A 24153-nucleotide genomic window follows, 5' to 3' on the forward strand; every position below is an offset into this window, starting at 1 on the left:
TGGCCGCCTGGCCCAATCTGAGGCGCAGTGCTTGCAATGTCACGATCGACGTGCGTGCACAATGAAGGACTGGACATCAGTTTCGCAAATAGCGTAGTAGTTGGTGGTCGTTGGGTGCTTCATTAGGCCTTCCATGATAGAGTCGTCGTATGTCGTTTCGAGGGCGGGAGACCGGCTGAAGCTGGCTAGAACCTTTGCAGGAGGAAGGAGAAGGAGAACTTGAGGAGAGTAGAATGTCAGACAGGGTATTAGATATCGCGGGATGTCCAGTTACTTATGCATCGCTTGAGTGTCAGACTTTGAGCTCTAGTGGTAGGACGACGGCACGGACGAGTAACGAGGAGGTTCGGGCCGGGGATATCCGGTGCCCTCACCAACACCCTCGTCTTCGCTTTCTGCCAACCCGGCACCAACGCGCTTCGAGGCGGCCCTCCCACGACATCTTTGCCAAATGTGATCTTCGCGGAACACACGAACGAGCAATCAGCGACGACATATCTTCCACGAATCGAAATCGAATTGGCTGATATCAACACCATAGCACCACATGCCCCGAGACTCTTGAGACCTGCGAACGACGAGCAGAGCTTGTTTGCGGCGATACGACAGGCATCATAGCGGAGTAAGACAAGTCCTGGTGCGATTCCACCCATGCGCTGCACCTCCGTCGAAGATCGCAACAACAGTGGAAGGATGGGCCGGTTCTATCTCTATCTACGGGATCCCGCTCGCCCTCTCTGCGTTGTCATCAGGCTATAGGCGCAGGAGACGTTCGTGTTGCGCCGCGTAACCGTTTTGATGGAGGAACAGGATGGCGCGACATGGACGCACCATCACCGACGCAAATTATATTAATCATCCTCCCTCTTTCCCTCATCATCATCCTCCGTAGCCCACTCAATTCCCCTTCCCAACAGCCCATATGCACCTCACCAGCGCCCAAGCGTCCAACCTGACTACCGCTGCAGTTTCTCTCCTCTGCCTAACTCACGTCTAACTCAAGCGCTCTGAGACGAGACGAGACAGTCTATCGCTGTACTTTCCAACATAGCGACTGGGTATGAACGCGCATATAGGGACGTCTACGGGAGTGCAAGGACCGCTATGGAGGAAAGCGGGAATGCCCGATTCATCATGTCCCCCTGCTTCACGTCTCTTTGTCTCCACGTGTCCTCAGGATCATCGGGACGTTGAACACTCATCAATCCGGTATCCCATATACCGCACGACGGCAGCCTGAGGTCCGGCTTGAACCTAGGAAATCCATTATAGGAGGTCGAGTCGGCTACGTTTGCGCTGTCAGAGAGCCCGATGTATTGTGCATCTACCAGTCAAGTGTTACGCATTTGTTACTGACACCCATTCCCTGCAGCGCTCGACCCTTTTCACTCAGTTTCGGCGCGTGTTTGTAGCTGGCTCAAGGAAGGTGATGCAGGCGCGAGGAACATATCTAAAAGCGTGGGGTATGCTTCTGATGCGCCTTTGAGGGGTAAGGAATGAGAGACGTGGTGGGTATCGAAGTGGGTATTGAGGGGCGAGTCAGACTCATACGCCATATCGCTGCTCGCGATGGGGAATGGGGAACGCACCATCTCCCCGTTGAACTCGCCTCTCCACCTCCCCATCGTCACTACTAGCACTACTGGCGCCTCCGGCTGCTCGCCAATCCGTAATGCTCCGCGCTGCCTGTCACGTCTCCTGCTCCCTCCTCCTACCCTTCAAGCCGTCGCTCCCTAGCATTGAATTGTTGGATATTCCGAGCCACCATCTGGGGATATATGAGCGCGCATATATGGACGTGTGCGTGAGTACGATCGCAGGCTTGCAGGAATGCGGGAATGCCCGAGTTCCCCTTCTTCACGTCTTTGTGGCTCCACGCCTCCTTAGGAACATCGGGACGCCGAACACTCAGCTTCTATCTGTTCGTCGCCGAATGGAGGAGCGCAAAGGGGGTGAAGAGGGAGAGGAAGTAGAGGAGAGGGCATGGAGTAGATGATGGCCCGGGAGAGAGAGAGGGGAAAGCGTCGGGATGCGGCGTACGAAGCAGATTCCGACATTTTTCGATTTCAAGGTCCGGTCTCATGCATGATGTCTGTCCATTTACCTCTTGATTCATCATTATTCCCATGTGATTATTCGAATGGACACTGCCCTCCTCCCTCGTACTTGAACTTACTCTGCATTTTATTCTTCGTTAGCCCGTTGTAATGTTCGGTTTCTTTCGCCTGCTAGCCATTACATCTCGTTGGTATTTACTCAAGTTCGAGAGTCCTCGCAACTCCATAGCTTTCTCTCACTATTTACATCTCATCACCATCTCTCGCTGATCTCAAGCCTTCGTCGACGTGCGCACAAAGTTGGCTCTCTGACATGACTCTTGGTCAGGAAACCCTTATCATCGGCGTAATAAACGGATTGGAGTCGACTCGGGCACATTTGCGCTGTCAGAATCAACTCCATTGTGCGTCTACCAGTCATGCCGTACTCGTTCCTTGATGACGTTCACGTGCAGCTCTACTATACCCCGCTGTGGCGAATTGCGGACCCGCACCGCAAATGCACGGTCATGCTCACATACTAGTTCGCTACCCGAAATACGACACCCTTTGGGCTATCTCCAAGTCACGATCTACTCGCATTGCCTCCCAACGTCTTCACCAAACTCGATCTTGACAGACCTTGCAAATACCAGCAGATTGACTCCCTATCACCTCTCCATCGTACCACCTGCAACTCAGGAGTTGCTCACGCGATTGGATTCTCCCAGCAACCCACACACTTCATGCCGGAAGTCTCTTGGTCACCAAGAGGGAAGACGTGCCGCCATCGGTGAGCGAGCTCTATTGCCTATGTCACCACCGTCTACCGCCCTTTCGACGCCAGTCCATAAACAGGTCATGATTCCTGCCGCTAGTGCCTGAGACGGCTGCTGCATCCAGCTCAAGCCCTTTCGGCTGTCCCAACGACCCGAAGGTCTCTGCACACCGCTTCACAACGAATTCCCTCATCGTCACTTCACAACACGGACCGCACGCGCAAGAGACCTTGGCCAAGAGTCGTCCCTCTGGAGTCTTCCTCCCTTTTTGGCACTCGCCCACGAACTCAACAGACAAAGGATTAATAGATGCATCGACCAAGCTTGAGAATTGCAGGGGAGATGCTTGATCACACGCGACGCTGGAAAGTCTGTCATCGTCATCTACGGTCACGATCGTCCCAGGAGGTGCACTGTCCTGATCCTCTGTCGTTGCAGTCAGCGTACACCACCCCTCTCGCTTTCTGCAGCCTAGCGTCTGATCATTGACGCAGCCTCGTGGACCGCTTACAAACGAGCTGCCTGTGCTCCAGCGTTTGGATGGGCAGCCGTGACTGGGGAGATTGTGCTGAGGCTTCGTCAGCGCAATACGCGGTGCTTTTGGTTCCTGCGCACTCAGGCGTCCAGAGGGCCACGGTCCATGGTTGGGCGAGTATGTCGAGCAGACACCTCTAGGCGTGTGCATGTTCCGACGCCCCGCTATGCAGTCCTGCACCCGAGCATCGCGTCAATCCGCATATATGTGTCTCATCCCAAAGGACTTGCCTTACAATTGTCCAGGCTTTCTCCAGGTTACCTCATTCTCACTGCAATGACGCGCTTCTCTCCCGGTGTTCCCTATTGGCCGAATCAACACATCGAGCTCCGTGACGAGGATCGCACTCTTGTTCATCCCGTAGGCGTAGAGATGCTGAGGCGTCGCTAGAAATGGGGCAATACTTCTTGGTCTTATGATCAGATGTCCAGCCTGGTAAACTCGCTCATGCCGTATGTATGCCTCACGGTAAATTGCCGCAAGCGAGTGCTGGAGGAAGAATGTTGAGCATACTTATTGCATAGTCATAGTTGCTATACAAAGTAGCAAACGCCCGATAGAGAGATGAAACTGGAGAAGGCATCGAAAGTACTGGAAAAATTTATGAAGACTGACCGCCTGAGGTGTGCGTATGTTCTAACACCCTCACAGCCGTTTGCTCGTTCGTTCCATATGAGGAGAAATCGAGACATGTAACTCGGAGTCGTATCTCACTATGGCCTAGGGCGCGGCGAGCGCTGCTGTGCCCACCGACCCACTCTTCCCTGAGACTCTGCTTGTTCAGGCAGAAGCGGAGTATGCCTGCGAGGCAGGGACCAGGCCGGACGAGGCGAACGAGGACCAACGGGGCTCGTCATGCGAACTAGATAGCAAACATATTAGCCACGAACAAAGAGCTAGTGACAGTAGGGGACTTTGAGCGAGGGGACGGATGAAAGCATACCCATGTCGATGTAGTATCACGACTCGTGAACTCGAGCTAGACGCTCAAGCCAAGAAATCACCAACTTGGGATCGAACCTAAGTGAAAGACAATCACTACCCTCGACTCAGGATGCGTACTATACGACTCACTATCTGTGGACGCAAGCCCGCTCTACACGCCGCTGCCAGCAGGGACAAAGAGATCCCACTTTTTACCCTGTTTTTAGACCTCAGCAAGTGGCGAGTCGTGAGGCTCGAGGGAGCCAGGGCTTGAGAGGTGTGAGAAACGAAGGAATCCGTCTGCGTAGATATGCTAGCCCCTTCGTACGCCATCGTTGGCAGAGGAGTGCTATCCGGCACTGTGAGATGGACGGCTGTGGACGGCCTCACCGCCTTCATGGACCGGACCATTGCGAGGACTAGTTGATAACCTGAATGGTGTTATTTCAACGTGTCTTAGAATATATGACACTACTCACAAAATTGACGAAGATATGGTGAGATGAGATGTCCGGGCCGGCGGCATCCGAACTTATGAAGCCAATCGATTCATCCCGCTAAACGGCGTCCCGACTTGCATGATCTCCGTCCCATAACGTTCTTCGCCACACTCGAACTTCACAAAACACACGAACAGCAAAAGATAGAATCGGATACTTGAGTCGCGCACGGCAACTGCTGCGGCGATCAACCTCTCAGACGTGGCCTTTCAACGTGCACCAACTATCGGGGAGGAGGGGAAGAAGTGGGCTCGCAGTACGATGTACCTTTGTCGGTGAGTTGTTCATAATCAGCGCTGTTGCGACCGCCTGACACGCTCTAGTGACTAGTCCCAACTGGTCTCGCCCGTAGCTCCGCTGTCTCATCGACACGAAACCCTGGTCTCTGCATACTGTTTGACATCGACAGTCCCCGCCCTCGATCCATTCAACGCGCACCGTGAACCTACCTCCCGCCGCGCTAGATTCAGTCGGTACGCATATAGCGGCTATACAATCTCCAGTGACCGTGGAACTCGCCCAACATCCTCATCCACCCCCACCGCCGTCAACACCCACACACCAGCGCATGTATCTCCGTTTGCTACCCTCAGCTCACGGCTGCTAAGCGATGCTACGGTTGTATGCGAGTGTCAATGCTATTGCTATTCCTCGCAGGTTCATCGATGTGGAAATGGGACCACGCCCAGGCCCACAACTTGGTAGTATCAAGTGGAAGCGAAGAGGATGAGGGAGGTGTTGCGAGTGCTAGGCATGCCTGCGGGATCTTGGAAGCTGAAGGCGTCGATAGGCGCTCCCATCTGGGTTTTCAAGGAGCAGAGAGCATACGTGGGTATGCGAGAATACGTCATGAAGAGCTCGAGGGAGACGAGTTCTAGCGCGGCCCTACTATCGCGCAACGACATCATGATGAGTGGCAGCAATGTCGTAAGGATGGGTCCCTGTCTCCGCGTCGCCCTCAATCTCTTTCATAACCGCGACGTTATGCTGGCCGTTTATATCGTGAAAGTTGAAGTATGACGCGTACTGACCACGACCATCCCCGCGCCAAAAGTCACTACCCCGCCGCCAGCTCTGGCTGCTAGTCGGGAGGCCCCCCCCTCTGCGCAGCTTCTCATCCATTACGCCTGTCTCTCTCTACCTCTACCTGAAGTCGCCATAGTACTCCTCGCCCCAGCATTACGGCACACGAATACTCAGAGTTTCGGAATCCCGACACCTGTGACTGAACGCGCTGAACTCACAAGCAATAACATGAGTGCGCATATAAGGGTATGTACGAACTGGTGAACGCCGGACGATTTCTCGCAGGTTCAACAATAGGAAAGTGAACGCCCTTTTAGGCCAACGTCTTGGTGGTGATTGGGAAGGTGTTGCGAGTGCAAGACACGAATATGTGGTTCTGGAAGCTGAGAGCGTCAATAGTAATTGTCGCTCCGTGCGCGCACTTCTAAGAGCGGAGAGCGTTGGCGTGTATCCAATGGGGCATCATATTGGAGGGCAACGTCGAGAGGATGGGTAACGGCTATCTACCCTTCTACGGGTCCAGCTCAACTCCGCTGCCGCCTCATCCTCCTCCCTGTGTTGCCCTAAGATCATAGTCGCGACATTGCGCTGGCTTTTGATATTGTGGAGGAAAAATAACGGCGTGGATACACCATCACCACGAACATCCCTCGTGCCAAAAATCATTACCCCGCCAACAGCTCTGGGCTGCTAGTCAAGAACTTCTCTCTGCGCAGTCTCCCATCACTTCTGCTCCTCTGCACCTCTGCCCGACGCCGCCATGCTCCTCCTTGCTCAAGCATTTCAGAACCCGGGTAGTTGAAACTTCGGAATTGCGACACCTGTTGCCGAACGTGCTGAACTCGCAAGCGATAACATGAATGCGCATATAAGGACGTTTATGGTAACACTGTGTCCACAGTAGAATCGTGCGCAACGGCATCGTCGACAAATGGGTGAATCGAGAGGTGGATGAAGAGGGGTGGACCGGGAGAGAAGGAGGAGAAGGAACTTCATGGTTTTTTTCCGCTATGATTTCAAGCTCCGATCTCTGTCAGTCGTGGAATCGGGACTCGTTGCTCGCAGGACAAGGAACATACGCCACGCACGAGGTCTAAATAACGCTCAGTACTCAAATATCAATACTTGAACAGCTCAAGGCCCAACACGTCGTATTGGAAGATACTTACCGGTTAAACAGCTTCTACATCTTCTGAGGTATGGTCCCTTTTCCTTCTTTCACTTCTTCCCAAGTCGTTCACACACTGTTCTCTTTTCTCCCCATGCCCTCGTGTCGTCTCTCCCACTCCCATTCGTCAGCTACCGTTTGCAGTCGTCTACCGCCGAGACATCCTTCCCATCCGTCGTGATCGCCATCGTCACTTTGCGGCGCCTTCTCAGCCTCAAATCGCCCGACGATAATATGCATTCGCGTCGTGCAGAGCGCACGAGTGTATAAGTCATCTTGAACTTCATCATCTACAAGAATACGAGGTCCAATGGCGCTTCAACGTATCCACGCGTACTCCTACGTCCTGCTAGCGTACGAGCGGCCGTAGGGCCCCAATTTCCCTCCCCTCCGTAGAAATGATAGCTAACGAACGTTTGAGTCAGATGTATAGTCCTCGTGGCTTCACGGCGGGGGCTTGGGGTGCCCACATGCGGATCAGCACACACCACTTAACGGCTTTAACATTGATATCGTGGCACCCATTCGGCCATCCGTAAATCAGGTATGCAATGTCTTCACAGTAATTATTATTGTTGCCATCGTGTTGAAATCACAGCCGTAAATTCATTGACCCGTTGGGATCAGAACTGCGGCAATACCGTCTGTTTTCTTTGTAGCATGACTTCACTCAAAGTTCGAGGGATGGGTGAAAAAAGCAGCGGTGTCTCGTGAGTTACGAGATTATATCATTAATCACTGCCTGCGACACTTTCTTTTGCTGCTCGGCCTGGGTTGACATTCATGCACCATGGGCTAAGCACAATCATGGACCGATGTATAGGCTCCAGTGAGATGCTAGTTGAAACGTTGACCGGTTGCACCAATGCGACTCGTTCTCGTCGCACCTTAGCGCGTTTATATTGCATATCTACGCCCCTGCTGGCAGAAACTGTACGAACATTGGTAAACCACTCGACTGTCTGGTACACCGCACGAATAGAAGGATATGACAAGGCACCAGTATATTGAGTGTATGTACGTAGATAAGATGTCAGATATTCGAGGGACAAGAGTAAGAACAACTCGTGCGCGGCGAGGCGTAGAAAATTACGAGGACTCGGTTTGTGTTACAGGGTGGCGAATTGCTTCCAGGCTCCCAGCGCGAATATCAATATGGCCTTGTTCGTTGTGTACGTGCTTTGACAGAGCGACCGGCTCTACGTACTGCCGCGGATGGCTTTGCCTCCTGAGGCGACTGAGATTGAGATTGAGCGAGTCTGCGAGCCAGAGCCCGAGCCAGTAGCAGAACTTGAGCTCGGGAGTGTTCAGTTGGCGAGTGTGGTGTAGATGAGGGCTTCATATGAACTACAATTTTGATTAGATGGGAGAAACATGTGGATGTGAATGGTTGAATACGAACTGGTGTTGGTGTTATTCCTCCCGCCATTATTACCGCCGTAGATAGGAGCCAAAAACGCGTCACCAGCGTTGTTGATGTAGTTGATGTTGACGGTACGATGTACGCTATTTATGGAGAAGGAATTCCCAGCAGAAACGGAATTCGCGCCGTCCAAGAATGGAAACTCGCATGGGGAGATGGAGATGGTGAGGTCGTCTTGTTGGGACGAATGCGAAGGGAATTTGAGGTGGAGGTTGTTGAGGGACTGGAAAGAGCCACAGGGCGAGGGAACAGTTGGGGGAATCGTGGTGGCACTCCAATCAACGCGTTCGATGGAGCTGAGGCTGACGGAGATGGACAGTGTGAGATAGCACGGTCGATCATGGCCTCGATGGCGTATCAGCTGCGTCTCGGGCTCAGGATATTCGTCTTTGAACTGGGAATAAGGAATCCGACGCCGAACAGCATTTTTCTGTGCTACATCGCAAATGAGACGATAATAGCCAAGCATCGTGAAAGCATACCAGACCAATGATCGCGACTGATTGTGTCAAGTGCACGCATGATGTCATCGATGACAGCGATGTCCGTATCCTCACCGGAGACGATTCGCAGCGTCAATCTCCTCTTTTAGCATGCAATCAGAGTGTGTCACAGAGCAAGAAATTCAACGCACCATATCCTCATGAAGAAACCGAGTGCAGTCCTCCTGACTCGCAAATTCAACACAGAAACGGACATCGATATTTGGGGGTGGATAGTACGATCGACTCTACGTCTATCAGCATTGGGCTCGCACACGCAGGAACATTTGTCCTCACCCAATATACCTTGAGCAAGACATTGGCTGTCCCAAGAGAAAATGTGTTCGTAACCGCGATATGAGCCACATCCTGTTCATCATACACCGCTCTTGAAGCTATCTCATCAGCGTCCTTCTCAGTTGCCAACATCTCATGGCGCATATATCCGTCCTCCAAATATTCTATTCCGAGGCCGCGCCCGAGGTATCTACGACATTTAGCTACAGCATCTGCCGACTAGGGACCACTCTGTACTCACTCACGTTCAGGCGGCATCCAATTCAACACTTTGGGGCAGTCTATCCTCGTATACAGCAGCTCTCTCTCTCCCCAAGGCAGTATATACAATGAAACCGTTGCTCCAGCACACCAGCTATCATCAAAGTCGACCCGAACACCTGTTTTTCATCGCACACTCGTCAAGTTCTACGCGAGTGAAACACAAACAAAATAACTACCTTCAATATAGAAGTGGTAAAACGTCCTTGAACCGATCCATTTGTCAGCCCTGCAACATCCAAGTCCTCGTACTCACAAAATATTGGTCACTTCGTCATGATGTACACCCATGCTTCAGGCTGGACACGAGCGGCGCCAGATGGAAACAGATAATGTAGATGCAGGAGAGCGGGAGGTGGTCGTTCGAGCGAAGGAGCTGTAGATTCGTAGCGCTCGCGTCTTGCTGGTTCGAGCATGCCTCACAGCAACCACGCCTCAAACATCTCACGAATGTCACCCTCTGCTCATCCAATCATACCGCATTATCATTGATAGAAGCTATTCGGAGCTGTAGAGATCACACCTTTCTGCTGGTCCATCGGGCGGACCAGCGCCCACCGCATACCACGCGCCCTCCCGAGCTCCTAGTCGTACGCTCGCGCTGAGTTCCTGCCCTGCTCTATAGCAATGCTTGGCGACTTATCCATGAGCATCGAGTCCCCCAACAAGGTCGCCTGCGTAAAGCGCCGATTCTGGACAAGCAACCAGCGCCTCGATACAGCATAGCCTTGTTCCTAACAAAGCATTAGGTCAACATACTGCCGTATTCTTAGCACAATGTCACACGAGGAGAATGGAAGACGTACCGTGCATGATAGATGGATATCGAAGGCTCGATAGGCGCTACGATACGCCCATGCTCCATGGTCTGTGGAGTTTCTCGGCATCGCCGATCCGGATGCCCAGAAAGCTCGAGGGCATCATCAGTGCCACGTTGTGAGATTACAGAAGGTCGTGACTCGTTGGACTGCGAATGCTGCAAATTCATCGACTAATTCATGGGCTGAGAATGCCACCCCCATTGCCTTACGGCGCCCCGTGCGGATACTAGACGGCGAATGAGGAAGCATAGACGTGAGAGAGGGAGTACTTACGAGGGCGGCGATTGGTAGTTATCTGCTGTCTGTCGGCAGCAACGCACTATGCTACAGGTTTGGGACAAACTAGGGGGAGACTCCAGTCGTCAGTGAAATCCCGGAACATATCCACTGAATCCCAATGAACGCAGAGGAATGGCTGAAGGGGAAGCACGAAGAGGTCGCCACGAGGAGCTGTAAACAGCGAGGTAGCTGGCGCAGAAGTGGTTCATGGACAGCTGGGAAAGGGTACGCGCTGTCGTGGATCGACGGAGGAGTTGAGGGGATGATTGGCTTGGAGAGGCGAGCGCTACGGAGTTGTAAGCCGCGGGCCATGATGAGGCGGCTGGATCTTGGGCAGCGGGTGGCGAATTTGGGACCACAAGGAAAGGGAGAAGATCGTCCTTGGAGAGCAAGGCGTCGCAAACTCACGGCGAGACTGAAGGAATTGCGGACTTGGGTGGTGATAAGGTGCGCAGGGTGCTTGATGGCGGTCGTCAACGTCCACGAGAGGTAGTGGTGAGAGATCGCTCAGTTTCTGCGTATTCAGAGGGAAGGAGCGGCGGGACAGCACTTGACCTGGGGAGAGCATAGAAGGGTGCTGACATAGCGAGTGGTAGAGGGGCACAGAATAAGGGGAAAGGAGAGTGTCCGGTGGAGAACTTACCTGATTCGACGTTGTCCTGATTTCTTGTTCTCCGGTAGAGCGCTCAGCTATGCACACGGTATGCGGCTTATCTCCCGATATGATTGCGTATTGTGACAGTCATTGCTAAACAAGTTCTCCAACCCCCGCAACGCCGTAGCACTCGCACACTTCTACGCGACCTCATGCCGATATGCGACCTGTTAGTCTCTCCCAAGCGTTGGCTCGAAGGTCTGCGGGTTCGCCAAGGTGAGCCTTGGCGGAGCATCACAGACAGGAATACCCGACTTGTTATCCTACTACGCCGTGCCTTGGATGCCAGTGCCAATGACTCGACTCCATGCCAAACGTCGGAAGAAGGGTAGGAGCGGATCCATTATCCGCGAGGGTGCAAGACATCAAAGAATTAGCGAAACATCAAGGAGAACCCGTAAACTTGTAAAACGCACACAATGGCCAACAAATAACTGTAGACGCAATTTTCAGGAATCGGGCACACATCGACAGCACATCCCTATCTTGGGCGCGACCGCACGCCTCAAGGATGGGATATGTGGCGATCGGCGAAGTCGAAGCGTGAATGAGAAGTTGGGATGTTGTGAAGCGTTCGTGGGAGAAGGTCGCGCCGTCGGGAGAGAACGGGGCTCGCGCAGCTCCCGCGAGGGTGAGAGGGCCTGAGCCTGGCCTGGGAGCTCATACCTAGAGCTTGAGGGCTGTTCACCCGAGCAGGGGAAGGGCGTCGAAGTCCCATACGACGGAAGCGCTCGAGGCGGGGAGATGAGAGTTGAGAGTACGATTAGTTGGGTTATGTAATCTACTGAGTTCCTACTTAGTATCCTAACTCATCGGGATGTCTATGTCTATTGGGCGTGAGATGTAAGCTCTACCGCATTACAGATGTGGACGTGAAGCCTGTAGTCCGAGAGGACGAAAGCCGCATGACGAGTCGACATCCAGGAAACATATTTGCCGTGTGATCCTGGGGAGTCGTGAAGCGGAGTCGACCCAAGAGCCTCGCCGCGCAACAGAAAACAGAACAACCACCTTCAAGATACACCCATACCCCGTACTTTTCCTTGCCTATCCACACTGACGCGCCATGATATCGATTCAGAATAGCAGTAGCGACAATCGCCAGTTGGTACGAAGACTGGTGGAGGCAAAAGACGGACGGTGGGTCAAAGTCAAAAGGATATCCCCCACACTAAAACACAGTCCTAACTCGCGCACAGCACTTAGGCCTCAGGCCTCCGGCAAACCACGCCACGGCCAAGCGCCAAGCACCCATTCTGATCACAGCTGCTAGTGGGTCCCCCAGGCCCAGCCGGCCTGTTCCCCATCCACCCACAGCCCATCCCTCCGCACTTGATCCAGTCGACCGACACGCAATCTCTCCTCTCGTCGTAATCGTAAAGAGCGAATCCACCCTCAACGCCAACGCCCTTCCCCTCATGTATTCCGTGGATTTGCATTTGCCGGTGAGAATCCATCGAGCCTCGCCGCCCAAGAAGCATCACGCGGCGATGACGAGGTGATATCTTCACATAGGACGGCTTTTCATACACGTTCATAGGTATTTGCAGCCATAGCCATAGACACACCCATGCCCCTTCGCGCGTGGGTAACCCATCCCCACCAGGCGCCGACGAGGAGATGGCATCTGAGACAGCAGCGACGTCTCTTCCGAGACGAGACATTGTGTCCGACCGGACGGAGGCGCCACGAGGACTCGCATGTCCGCGATGAATCATAGTGTGTCGAGTCAAAATGCAATTGCAATACGCAGATGGGCGACTGAGGACAGGAGAATTGCGAAGCCCGCTCCATCCTGGGTGGCGCGTGCCTGATGCGGACCATGGGACAGGACCCGATACGAGGGGGCGTCGCTGCGTCGCTAAGCGTCTCGTAGTTGGTCGATGGCGAGCCCCTTGCGACCCAGACATCCCTGGAAGGGTGAAGCGAGGATGCTGATCTGGTGATAAGGAGGATATGTACGCACCGCACGGACGTACGAACGGAGGATGGAAGATAGAAATGGGGTGAACTTTGACTCCACTTGTGTACGCGATAAAGGGATGGGAGTGTCACGAATGGCGCGACCCTCTTCATCGCCCTTGTCCTTCATCGCCGCGAGGGCTAAGCTGACTGAAGGTTCGTCAGGTTCTCAGATTCACATCCAAGCAGAAAACGGCGCTGCACGCACTCTAGTTAGTTGTTGGACGTCTAGTCTACCTGGAGTCACCGCGCCTTGCCTGCTCTTGTAGGCGCAAAGGGGAATTCGCGGTGTGAATGCGAGGACTGGCGGCTTGGGAGGCTGATGCCGTCGCTTTCCATGGCCGAACGGGCATGTTCATTCCCACCCCGTCTTCGACATCATCATCACCGTCGCAAACCCCCAACTTCCCTGCATACGTCCGCGCGAATCCGCGACACACGCAAACACTCCTCTGCGACGAGGCTGCGTGGTCCACTGTAGACTCACGATGCCGAAAGTACGCGCGACGGGTTCTGAGGCCGGGGCTACGACGCGGGGCCAAGCGTTCAACGTTCAACGTTCAGCGTTCAGCGTTCAAACGTTCGAGACTCAAGGCTCAAGGCTCAACGACCCTGTTCACGCACCATGAATGCCTCTTCGTCGTCGACTACTTCACTACTTCGGCTCCTCGAAATGCAGCCCCGATTCCCGCTCGCATACTCATACTCTCTTCCCTCCTCCATCGTGCGCCGTGCGCCGTGAATCGCGAATCGCCACTCATGCCACCCATGCGGCCCTGGAGGCCTGAGGCGCGCGGGTGCCGTTCGCAACATGAGAGCGATGCGCCGCCAATGTGCACCGGATCTCGGATCCCTGCGGAGAGCGTCCGCATCTGAGACCGTCAACCGTCAACCGTCCATCGGGAATCGCGTGCGTGCGCTCCGAACGCGAAGTGCCGGAGGCTCCGCAAAGATAAAAGATAAAAGATATGGATACGAGCCTCGTCGCGCTATGTATCCGCCTGAACAGGTGACGTCGACCATCGTTGCCCACTGATCATATGTGTGTATGTGTCATGTTGTAGAAATCGCCGGTGCGTATGGAATACGGCGCAGAAAGGAAGGCAGACGGGTTCCAATACCGCGCCATCGGCGGGGGAACACCAAGTTTTGAGCCTCTAGACCGAGGGTACGATTGAAGTGGCGAGAAGCGGGAGATCCTATCCGCGTGTTGCAGAGAAGCTAGCGAACGATCGTTGGTTACTCGATTATCGACGATGCAGATAGCCCACGGCTTGTCAAACGATGGCCAGGCGAGTCTATCAGCGAGAAACCGAGATCCCGGGGGCATGTTGGATATTCTGTGTGGAGGGATGCCCAGGAGTGTACCTCCGTCGGTGGGCGCGGTTCTACTTCACTCACTATATCTAGATAAAATTCGTCGCCCACAGGAATGCTTCGCGATGAGGCGGCAGATGCTGTGCTGTCTATTGTTTCGCAGCACAAGTACCCGCTATATCGCTACTCGTTACACTGAACAAAGTGCAGAACAATCCGAACTTGTATATTGACTTTTCCTATATAAACCCCAGAGGAAGCGGTCAGAAGCGCATACCCAATCGATCTGAAATTACCACCACCTACCCCACGCAACAGCCGGGCGCTGGCACCTGCCGTTCATCAACAACAGGCAGGCGTATTTTGATTTTTGATTTACTACGAACCTCGATTCACTCAAGCGCTCCAGCGCTCCAGAGTTGTATAGCGTGCCTATCAGTAGTGCATGGGTCAGACCGCATCTCGAGGGAAGGGGTAACGCACCTAGCGATCATTGATCATTGAGCACATCCTATTCCCAGTACCTCGATGCTCGCTGCAGACATTTAATAATATCTTGTTGCCGGTATTTTCGCGCAACAACGGGCGTGTGCGCGGCTCTGAGTCCGCAGGAGGGGACTGCAGGGATACACTGAAGTGTATGGGGACTCGTTGGATTCAGGTGATTAGGGCGGCAACATCCGATAGCGCCCATGCCTTCCGTCAGCTACAGTACATAGCAAAACCGACCACCATTTCGCGTCAACTATGCCTTTGCCTTGAACAACCCGGTTCGTGAAAGTTGAGCTTGATGGAACACGAATCATCAGCGCTCAGCTCCAAGGCTCGGATCGGTTCCTCAACCTCTCCTGCCAAGAATCGTCGTGTCGACATTCAACATCTCAACGCGCTCGCGCACTAGTAACTTCAAAAGTTCACTGTGTCGTGCCTGTGATCTGTTGTAGGGGAAGAGGAATCTGTTGTAGGGGAAGAGGAAGATGGGAAGTCGTGTGGAACGATTTGCGGTCCTCGGTGAGGGCGTCATCCCATGCTCATTTTAGTTCCTAACACTCTCTTACAGCCTCGAAAGCTTCAAGCCCCGGTGTCGGTTCTGGCAGTCCTCCATGCACAGGTGATGATGTTCAAAGCGTTGCGTACTCCACCCCGTAACCTTGCCAGCTCAAGCCAGTCTTCCCCAGCTCGTTTCATCACTCACAGCCGAGCATGCCCAGCTTGGGACTGAGGGGGCGAAGGCGTGCATAACTGAGAGTATGAAGACGATGTAAAAGAATGCGGACGCCTCGTTTCTCGAACGTCCCATTCTCCATGTATCCGCGTCCCTGCCGAGCGAAAGCATTGAAGGCTGTCTTCCTGTCTCTCTCATCGTTTCCCGAGGCGAGGCGAGTTCCGAAGCGAGTTCCGAAGAAGGGGAGGGAGGAAGAAATAAGAAAGAGCCAGGGCGGGGGAACACTGGCGCTGCGGCACACGGAACGGCCCGATTTTTTGCTGATTTCAAGGTCCGGTCACTATCCCCTCCATTTACCTCTTGGTTCGCGATCATCCCCATGGGTCCTATGTCTGCACGAAGCGGACCTTTTCTATTTTCTACGGTTCTTCGAATACGCATACGCACTATTGCCTGCTTGACACTACTCGCTTTGTCGGGGTTTTTGCCATGTCGCGGGTTCTCTAGCACTCAACGTCCCTAGGCCGCGGTACGTCTCCTCAAGCCGTGCCCTTCGGCTCTAGTCTCCGGATACGCATACGGAGTGGATATCGTGAGTGTTCGGCGTACTTGAATAATGTGGATTCTGGACTGACGGCGTTTTGAACTGTTGGCAGACGGTTCTTTCAACATCTCGGTCATACCTACGGACAGCAGGGTTGCGGGCCTGATTTGGACGTCACCCGCGAATCCCGCCGCTTCAGCGCATCCAGCTTCAACTCCACGCACGCCGAGCTTGGCCTCAAACCAGCAAACGCAACGTCCATCTCCATTCCAGGTACTCTAAATCTCGGGCGATTCCATCGATCGTATCAAGTATCGTACCGGTGGATTCGTCATACCATCCCTCCCCCCCTCTCCCCCACACCCACACCCACACGCACTTTCGACGACGGTCTCGTGCGCAGTTGATAATCCCTGTCGTTACTTCTTCGTGGCTACTGCTTCGTCCAGCTCAAGCCCCGTTTCATTGTCCCCACGACGGTATGCTCTGGGTGTCTCAGCAACATCACTCGTCGCCTCTTCCCGCAGCACTGACTCCACGTGCACTGCGAATTCCCACCTCTCCCCCTCTCTCGGGCTCGCCGCAACTCTGATGCTGTCGGCAACCACCCAGGTCCATCCTATCGTTCTTGGACCGTGGAACGCAACATGTCAGTATGTCGAGCGGCAGCTATCTCGGAACATGGGACACCCATTTCTCACTGGGCGCCTCTAGACGTGGGGGGCAGCGACGTCCCTGCTACTCGATCCTTTTCTTTCTCCTCGCGTCGCGCCAATGCGTGTCTGTATGCCCCAGCCCCACATGTCTGATCTCCCACTTGTGGACATGCGCAGAGCGCCGTGTGCGCAGCGCAGCGACCGACTTCTCTCTGGTGTTCCCTGTTCTCCGAGCCTACACCGACTTTCGCAATGGTGAACACATCCTATTCCCCCACAAATAGACGCGGAGGTGTAGAGGAGCTGTCCTAACTATTTGCTGCTATACAAAGTGGAAGACGCGTGATAGAGAGGGAACACGAGGAACTGGATAACGGATCGAACTACTGGGAGAATTTAAGAAGACTGGCCGCCTGAGGTATGTGTATATTCTAACAGCCTCGCAGCTGTTTGTTCGAGGCGTATAACTCTGCATTCGTATTTCAATATGGCCTAGGACGGTGCGATTGCTGCTGTACCCAGCGACTGACTCCTTCCTGTGATTCTGCTTGTTATTGCAGGAGTGGGGTATGCCTATGAGGCAGGGACCAGGCCGAACGAGGCGAACGAGATCCAACAGGGCTCGATATGCGAACTGGGTAGCAAATTAATTAGCGATGAGCTACGTCTCTCGAGTGATTATGAAATACACACAGGTGTTGACATTGTTCCTTCCTCCGACGTTTCCGCCGTGGATAGCACCGAAATAGCTATCACCAGAGATGATGTTGATGTTGAAGCTCACGCTATGGAGACCAGCGAGATTAACGTGGACGTTGCGATGCCCGCTTTTGATTGTTATCGAATTACCCTGCGCGACGGAGTTCGTGGCGGTAAGACCGTGAATCCCGGTTGCTTCTACTGTGAAGCTGAGAGAGTCCGTATCGTTGTGAAAGGTACGATCATGGTCAGGGCAATCGTGCGGCGCGGACGACGGGAAATTGAAGTGGATGTTGTTGAGAGAGTGGAATGGGCTCGACCATGATGGAAAGTTTGCGGGGACGGTGCTTCCACAGTCAATGACACTGACACAGAAGCTCGTGATAGAGAGGTGTAGTGTGAGGTAGCATGGGCGATCGTGGCGCCGATTGGGACCTCGATGACGTACCAGCTGCGTCTCCGGCTGATATTCGTCAATGAACTGGGAATAAGGAATACCACGCCGAGCAGCGTTCATCTCTGCTACATCGCAAATGAGACGATCATAGCCTCAGATCGATCATCGTGAAAGCATACCAGACCCATGCTTGTCAATGATCGGGACAACAGCACGCATGATGTCACCGATGACACCAACGTCCGTATCCACGGCAGGGAGGTATTGCTCCTTCAATTTCCTCTTTTTGCATGCAGTCAGAGTCGGATGTTGAGCAAGACACTCGATGGACGCACCATATTCTCATGAAGAAAGCGAGTGCACTCCTCCGAATTCGCAAATTCAACAATGAGACTGACATTGAAAGGTATAGGCACATTGTAATATCGCATCTACCTCCATCACCATTAGCCTCGCACATGCAAGAACCCTTGTCCTCACCCGTTTAACCTCGAGCCAGACAATGCTTGTTCCAACAGACAATGTTCGTGTAACCGCGATATGAGCCATATCCAGTTCGTCGTATATCGCTTGTAAAGCAATCTCATCAGCTTCTTCTTCAGTTGCCAACACCTCCCGGCGCATATATCCGTCCTCCAAATATTCTATTTCGAGGCCCTTCCTGAGGTATCTACGACATTTAGCTGCAGCATCTGCCGACTAGGGACCACACTCTGTACTCACTCAGGTTCAGGCGGCATCCAATTCAACACTTTGGGGCAGTCTATCCTCGTATACAGCAGCTCTCTCACTCCCCGAAAATGCTGTGTATACAATGAAACTGTTGCTCCAGCACACCAGCTATCATCAAAGTCGACCCGAACACCTGTTTTTCGTCGCACACTCGTCAAGTTCTACGCGAGTGAAACACAAACAAAATAACTACCTTCAATATAGAAGTAGTAATTTGACCTTGAACCGACCCATTTGTCAGCCCTGCAACGTCCAAGTCCTCGTACTCACAAAATACCGGTCGCTCTGTCATAATGTACACGCATGCTTCAGGCTGGACACGAGCGGCGCCAGATGGAAACAGATGATGTAGATGCAGGAGAGCGGGAGGTGGTCGTTCGAGCGAAGGAGCTGTAGATTCGTAGCGCTCGCATCTTGCTGGTTCGAGCATGCCTCACAGCAACCACGCCTCAAACATCTCACGAATGTCACCCTCTCCTCATCCAATCATACCGCATTATCATTGATGGAAGCTATTCAGAGCTGTAGAGATCACACCTTTCGGCCGGTCCATCGGGCGGACCACCGCCAACCATACACCGCGCCCCCTCCCAATGTACACTTGCGCCGAGGTCGTGCCCACTGCTCTCCAGCAGTTTCATGGCGAGTTATCCATCCGTGAATACCCAGTAAATCAGCGAGCGGGAAGGCGCCAATCATGGACAGGCAGGCCAACGGCCTCGAGGCAACATGGCTTCTCTCCCAACAAGGCAAAAGACCATGAGGTATGGGCGCTACAGTACAGTCATGGGCTGTAGAATCTCTCGGCGCCGCCGATCCGAATGCTTCGCTCGAGCGAAAGGTCTGAAGCTTTGGCGGTGCCACGACGAGGTATCGTGAGGACAGTGGACTGCAAATGATACTGGTTCATGGGAGCGTGCGGCGTAAATGAGAGGGGACGTAACCGTGAAAGAGGGTGTGGGTTCACTGTCGGTTGGCGCTTGTGTAGTGGACTCGGGGGAGGATAGGAGAGAGGTTCCTCGGTCGTATATCCGAGACTGTATCTATGGATTGGGTCCAATCGAACAGGAGGAGTCATTAAAGCAACGGCACGACGTAGGGACTGCGAAGAGTGTGCAATGGCTGGCTGGTGCGAAAGTGGTACATTGACAGTGGGAGGGGGGAGGCGTTCCAGAGGGGCAAGGACACGCACCCCCGGAGGAGTTCGACTTCGAGTTTGAGTTTGAGGGATTGCTGAGTGGCGAAAACGAGCGACGGGACTGTATTTCAAGCCGCGACCCACGCAAATGGTTGAGTCGAAAGGATACGTGGACAGCGTTCGCGGGAGTGGTGTGGTTGAGTGACAAAGATATGCCGCCGCGGAACGACGGAGGAGCTGCGGTAATTGCTATCGCCGAGTCGAGAAGACGGCGGACGAGCCACGCAAACGATTGAGGCGATGAGACGCTCGTAGCGCCATGTGCAACCCCCAAGTGTCAGCGAGGCAGGACGGATCATCCGCTCGCCACGGCGGGTCGCGTTGGAGCAGAACAGCTAGGCGTCTCCTACCCGCTGCTCTACTACGCAGTATCTTGGATGTCTTTTCAAAAATGTTGCTTCTTGCCTAATTTCGGAGGAAGGGTGAGTGGATCCGTCACCGACGACGACACGACTTTGACTTTGACCTGAATACAACGAGAATATGGTGAGGCGTCTTCGAGGGTAGCGCCGCCGCGGATCGACTGAGGAGTTTGGGTGTATCATGGGTCGAGGAGCGAGCGAAGTTACGGCGTGTGGGATCAGGGCGAGACGAACGTAGTATGGTCGCACTTTGAGCGGGGGGATTTACACTGGTTGCGGAGTCGACAGGATATTCACACCTCGGGAATCATGGACTCAACCTAGACACTCGATGAAGCTAAAGAACTCGCCAACTCGAGAACCAAGCCTAAGAAGAAGACAGTCACTGCTCCCAACTCTCCGTGGATTCACGCAGCGGGGACAAAGAGAGATCTCAGTATTAGAAGTCTCTCTATCGCGTTCCAAAGTATGCGTAGATATGTTCGCCACTTCGTTAGTCGTTGTTAATCGTTGGTAGAGCTAAGGACGTACAGTACTGAATGCTATCCGGCACTACTAGAATGAGATTCGGGCTGATTATCTCCATGGCTCTTGCCTCACACAGAAGTTAGCTAGTATGGTGACTGAGAGCCGGATTCTGTTATTTCGACGTGTCTCTGAAGAATAAAAATACTCACAAAGCTGTGAGTCCGTGGTGGTTCGTTTTGTGATGGGATGAGGATGTCCTGCTCCGGGCCGGCGATATCCGAAGCTATGTGCTCGTCCCGCTGTTAACGTAACAATCATTCAACGTCAACTTGCCTCGGTCCTCGACAGAGGCGAACATCACGGAATACGCGAACAACGAAAGATGGAATCGAGACTTGAATGTTGAACCACGTATGTTCTAGCTCGCAATTTCAGCCGTACCACCTAAAACTCAGGACGCGCGTGCTCGAAAACGTCATTTCAAAGTGCTTTAAACACTTAGTACAGGAATCCTCTTCAGGAAGGGGGGAAGAGGGGTACAATGGTGTACCTTTGTCAGTGAGTTGCTCGTAGTCAGACTTTCGCGACCGCCTGAAACCCTTTAGTGACTAGTCCTACTCTTTCGACACTGGTCTCGCGTGTAGCCGGTCACTAGTCACTAGTCATGTTTGGCGTTAGCTATACTCTGCGACGGTGATACTACACCCTTTTCTCTGTCTCAATAACACGAACCCTGATCTAAGCACCGTTTGACAGACATCCCCCGTCGTCATTTCCCTCGATCTACGCCACGCGCACTGCGACTTCTCACTTATCCTAGACGCTGGTTGTCGTCGGTACGCACCTTGCGGCTGCATCCTCCATCTCAGCCCGTGAAACTCGACCAACGTCCACCTCTACGCCCGCGCCCCATGACGACCTCTTCTCATCCCACACCATCCTTTTCTACGCCATCTCGCTGCTGCTGCTATTACTCGCAGGTTCATCAACTTGGAATCAGGCCCACGACTTGGTGGTAGCAAGGGGAAGATGGGAAGGCGTCGTGCGTGCGGGGCACACCTGTGGAATCTTGGCAGCAGACATCCCCGCTATCATCCCCCTCAATGGACGCCACGCACCGTGACTTCCCGCCTACCCATCCTCCCGCTCAGCCCATGGACCTCGGCCAACATCCACCCGACGCCCTCTTCTCATCCCAGGGCCACATACATCTCCAGAGCATATACCATCCTTTCATTTTATTCGCCCTCTCTCGCTGCCGCTGAACGGCACTACCCACGACCGACGGATTCTCAAGAGCTGACAGTGAGGTGGCGGCGGTCGCTCCGCAGCACATGTGCGTCTTTCCAGACGCAGAGCGCGCCAGCGGGTACCCAAGGAGGAGGCGACATAAAAAGAGGGAGATGATGGCTGGCGCGGTGCTACTCACCAGGATGGGTCGCTTTTGTATGTATACCCTGGCCCCAGCTCGATTTTTCAGCTGGCCGAATCCTCTCTCCGCAGCGGCATCATGCTATGATCGCAGGCGCCTACGACGTTCGCGCTGCGTCACCGTTTTGACGGAGAATAAGGATGGCGTGGACGTCAAAGTCACCCTCGCATCGTCCCAGATTTCATGACTGGCCCCTCCAGCCGCTAGCCTCACATTCTCCGCGCTACATGACGAGTCTCCCGCCCCTCGCTCCCTCGCTGCCGCTCCTGGAAGTTGGAAACAGCTTTTCTCCACGCAACAGCCATTGATCGAATACCCATGTGCGACTTTGGAATGATCCTACCACTGGACGTGCTGAACCAGCGACTTTGGGTATGATCGCGTATACGTACAAGGAATACGGGAACATCCAAGTCATCATGTCCCCCTGCTCCACGTGTCTCTCTCCACGTCTCCATGTGTCCTTGGCATCATCGAAACAACGCAACCTCGGCTTCTAGATGTCTTCAACATTACCCCACGGGCACTATGTCTCACTACGTCTCCCTCCACTCTACCCTGCTTCGCCTCCTTGATCGGCTCCCTTCTCCGCCAGTAGAGCTCTCCGATGTCACAGTCAATGCCCCCTTACCCAATATCATCAGTCCGCCACCCACAAGCACATGGGGAGGCATGGGTACTATCCCCACGTCAGACTCTGTGTTTGGCAAGGGTGAGAGGAATCGCGATCCTACTGCGTTCGTGGGCCTTCAGTACTCAATGCCTCAGCTACACGACTCACAAGCCCCTCGTATCTACCGACGTAGCTACGGGGGCAGGCCCGACTCCAGCGGCGTCACATTCAAGATGCGGCGCTCAGCTCGACTTCGACGCTGCCAGGGGCTCTGCGCGGCAATAACGGGGCACATGTCTCACTTCGCCTTGATGATTTGGTGATAGAGAAGGAGAAGGACACCACGAACGCACCATCCTCGTGCCGAATTAATCGTGCCACCGCTCCCAATGAGGCCTCAAGGTGGCCGGCCACCCCATACGGAACGATGGGATACGAGAACAGTGAAGGGATTCGGCGACCTCTTCTGCGCGCGTCCGTTTCTCCATCGAACCAAGGCATTGAACGCTCTCTGCCTCTCTCTCTCTCTCTCTCTCTCTCATTGTTCCCGAGGCGAGGCGAGGCGAGGCAAGTTCCGAAGAAGGGGAGTTCTGAAGAAGGGGAGGGAAGGGGAAATGAGAATGAGCCAAGGCGAGGGAACACTGGCACTGCGGCACACGGAACGGCCCGATTTTTTCTTGCTGATTTTAAAGTCCGGCCACTATCCCCCCTCCATTTACCTCTTGGTTCGCGATCATCACATGTCTGCTCGGAGTGGACCTTTTCTATTTTCTATGATTCTTCGAATACGCATATGCACTATTGCCTGCTTGAAGTTACTCGAGTTATCGGGGTCATCGCCATGTTGCGGGTTCTCTAGCATTCAACGTCCCTAGACCGCAGTACATCTCCTCAAGCCGTGCCCTCCGGCTCTAGTCTATGGGTACGGATACGGATACGGAGGGGATATCGTGAGTGTTCGGCGTACTTAAATAATGTGGATTCTGGACTGACGGCGTTTTGGACTGCTGGCAGACGGTTCTTTCAAGATCTCGGGCATACCTACGAACAGCAGGGTAGCGGGCCTGATTTGGACGTCACCCGCGAATCCCGCCGCTTCATCCGTGCCCAGCTTTAACTCCACGCACGCCGAGTTTGGCCTCAACCAGCAAACGCAGCGTCCATCTCCATTCCGGGTACTCTACATCTGGGGCTATTTCGTCGCTCGTATCAAGTATTGCGCCGGTGGATTCGTCATGCCAACACTTCCCCCCCCCCACACAGACTTTTGATGACGGTCTTGCATGCAGTTGATAATCCCTGTCGTTACTTCTTCGTAGCTACTGCTGCGCCCAGTTCCAGCCCCGTTTCATTGTCCCCACGTGGTCTGGGTGTCTGAGCAACATCCCTAGTTGCCTCTTCCCGCAGCGCTGACTCCACGTG

At 53.8% G+C, this 24153-nt stretch overlaps 4 protein-coding genes across 4 annotated transcripts; 2 read left to right on the top strand and 2 right to left on the bottom strand.

Moving 5' to 3' along the window:
- Positions 1–8057: 8057 nt before the first annotated feature.
- On the bottom strand, positions 8058–9302 carry PC9H_002709 (uncharacterized protein; the record flags this gene model as incomplete). Its single annotated transcript, XM_036772344.1, has 5 exons — positions 8058–8304; positions 8367–8826; positions 8874–8976; positions 9026–9121; positions 9171–9302. The coding sequence occupies 5 exons, from the start codon at positions 9300–9302 to the stop codon at positions 8058–8060; spliced, it is 1038 nt and encodes a 345-aa protein (XP_036625990.1).
- A 4140-nt stretch (positions 9303–13442) lies between these two features.
- On the top strand, positions 13443–14024 carry PC9H_002710 (uncharacterized protein; the record flags this gene model as incomplete). The annotated part of the gene is made up of 1 exon (XM_036772345.1): positions 13443–14024. One exon carries the CDS (start codon positions 13443–13445, stop codon positions 14022–14024), a length of 582 nt encoding a protein of 193 aa, XP_036625991.1.
- Positions 14025–17491: 3467 nt separating this feature from the next.
- PC9H_002711 (uncharacterized protein) lies at positions 17492–18666 on the bottom strand (the record flags this gene model as incomplete). The annotated part of the gene is made up of 5 exons (XM_036772346.1): positions 17492–18051; positions 18106–18208; positions 18262–18357; positions 18407–18587; positions 18650–18666. The coding sequence occupies 5 exons, from the start codon at positions 18664–18666 to the stop codon at positions 17492–17494; spliced, it is 957 nt and encodes a 318-aa protein (XP_036625992.1).
- A 3980-nt stretch (positions 18667–22646) lies between these two features.
- On the top strand, positions 22647–24002 carry PC9H_002712 (uncharacterized protein; the record flags this gene model as incomplete). The annotated part of the gene is made up of 4 exons (XM_036772347.1): positions 22647–22859; positions 22925–23174; positions 23607–23681; positions 23746–24002. 4 exons carry the CDS (start codon positions 22647–22649, stop codon positions 24000–24002), a joined length of 795 nt encoding a protein of 264 aa, XP_036625993.1.
- Between the last annotated feature and the right edge of the window lie 151 nt (positions 24003–24153).

This window comes from Pleurotus ostreatus, assembly GCF_014466165.1.
Source record: "Pleurotus ostreatus strain PC9 chromosome Unknown scaffold_11, whole genome shotgun sequence".
Classification (NCBI taxonomy): domain Eukaryota; kingdom Fungi; phylum Basidiomycota; class Agaricomycetes; order Agaricales; family Pleurotaceae; genus Pleurotus; species Pleurotus ostreatus.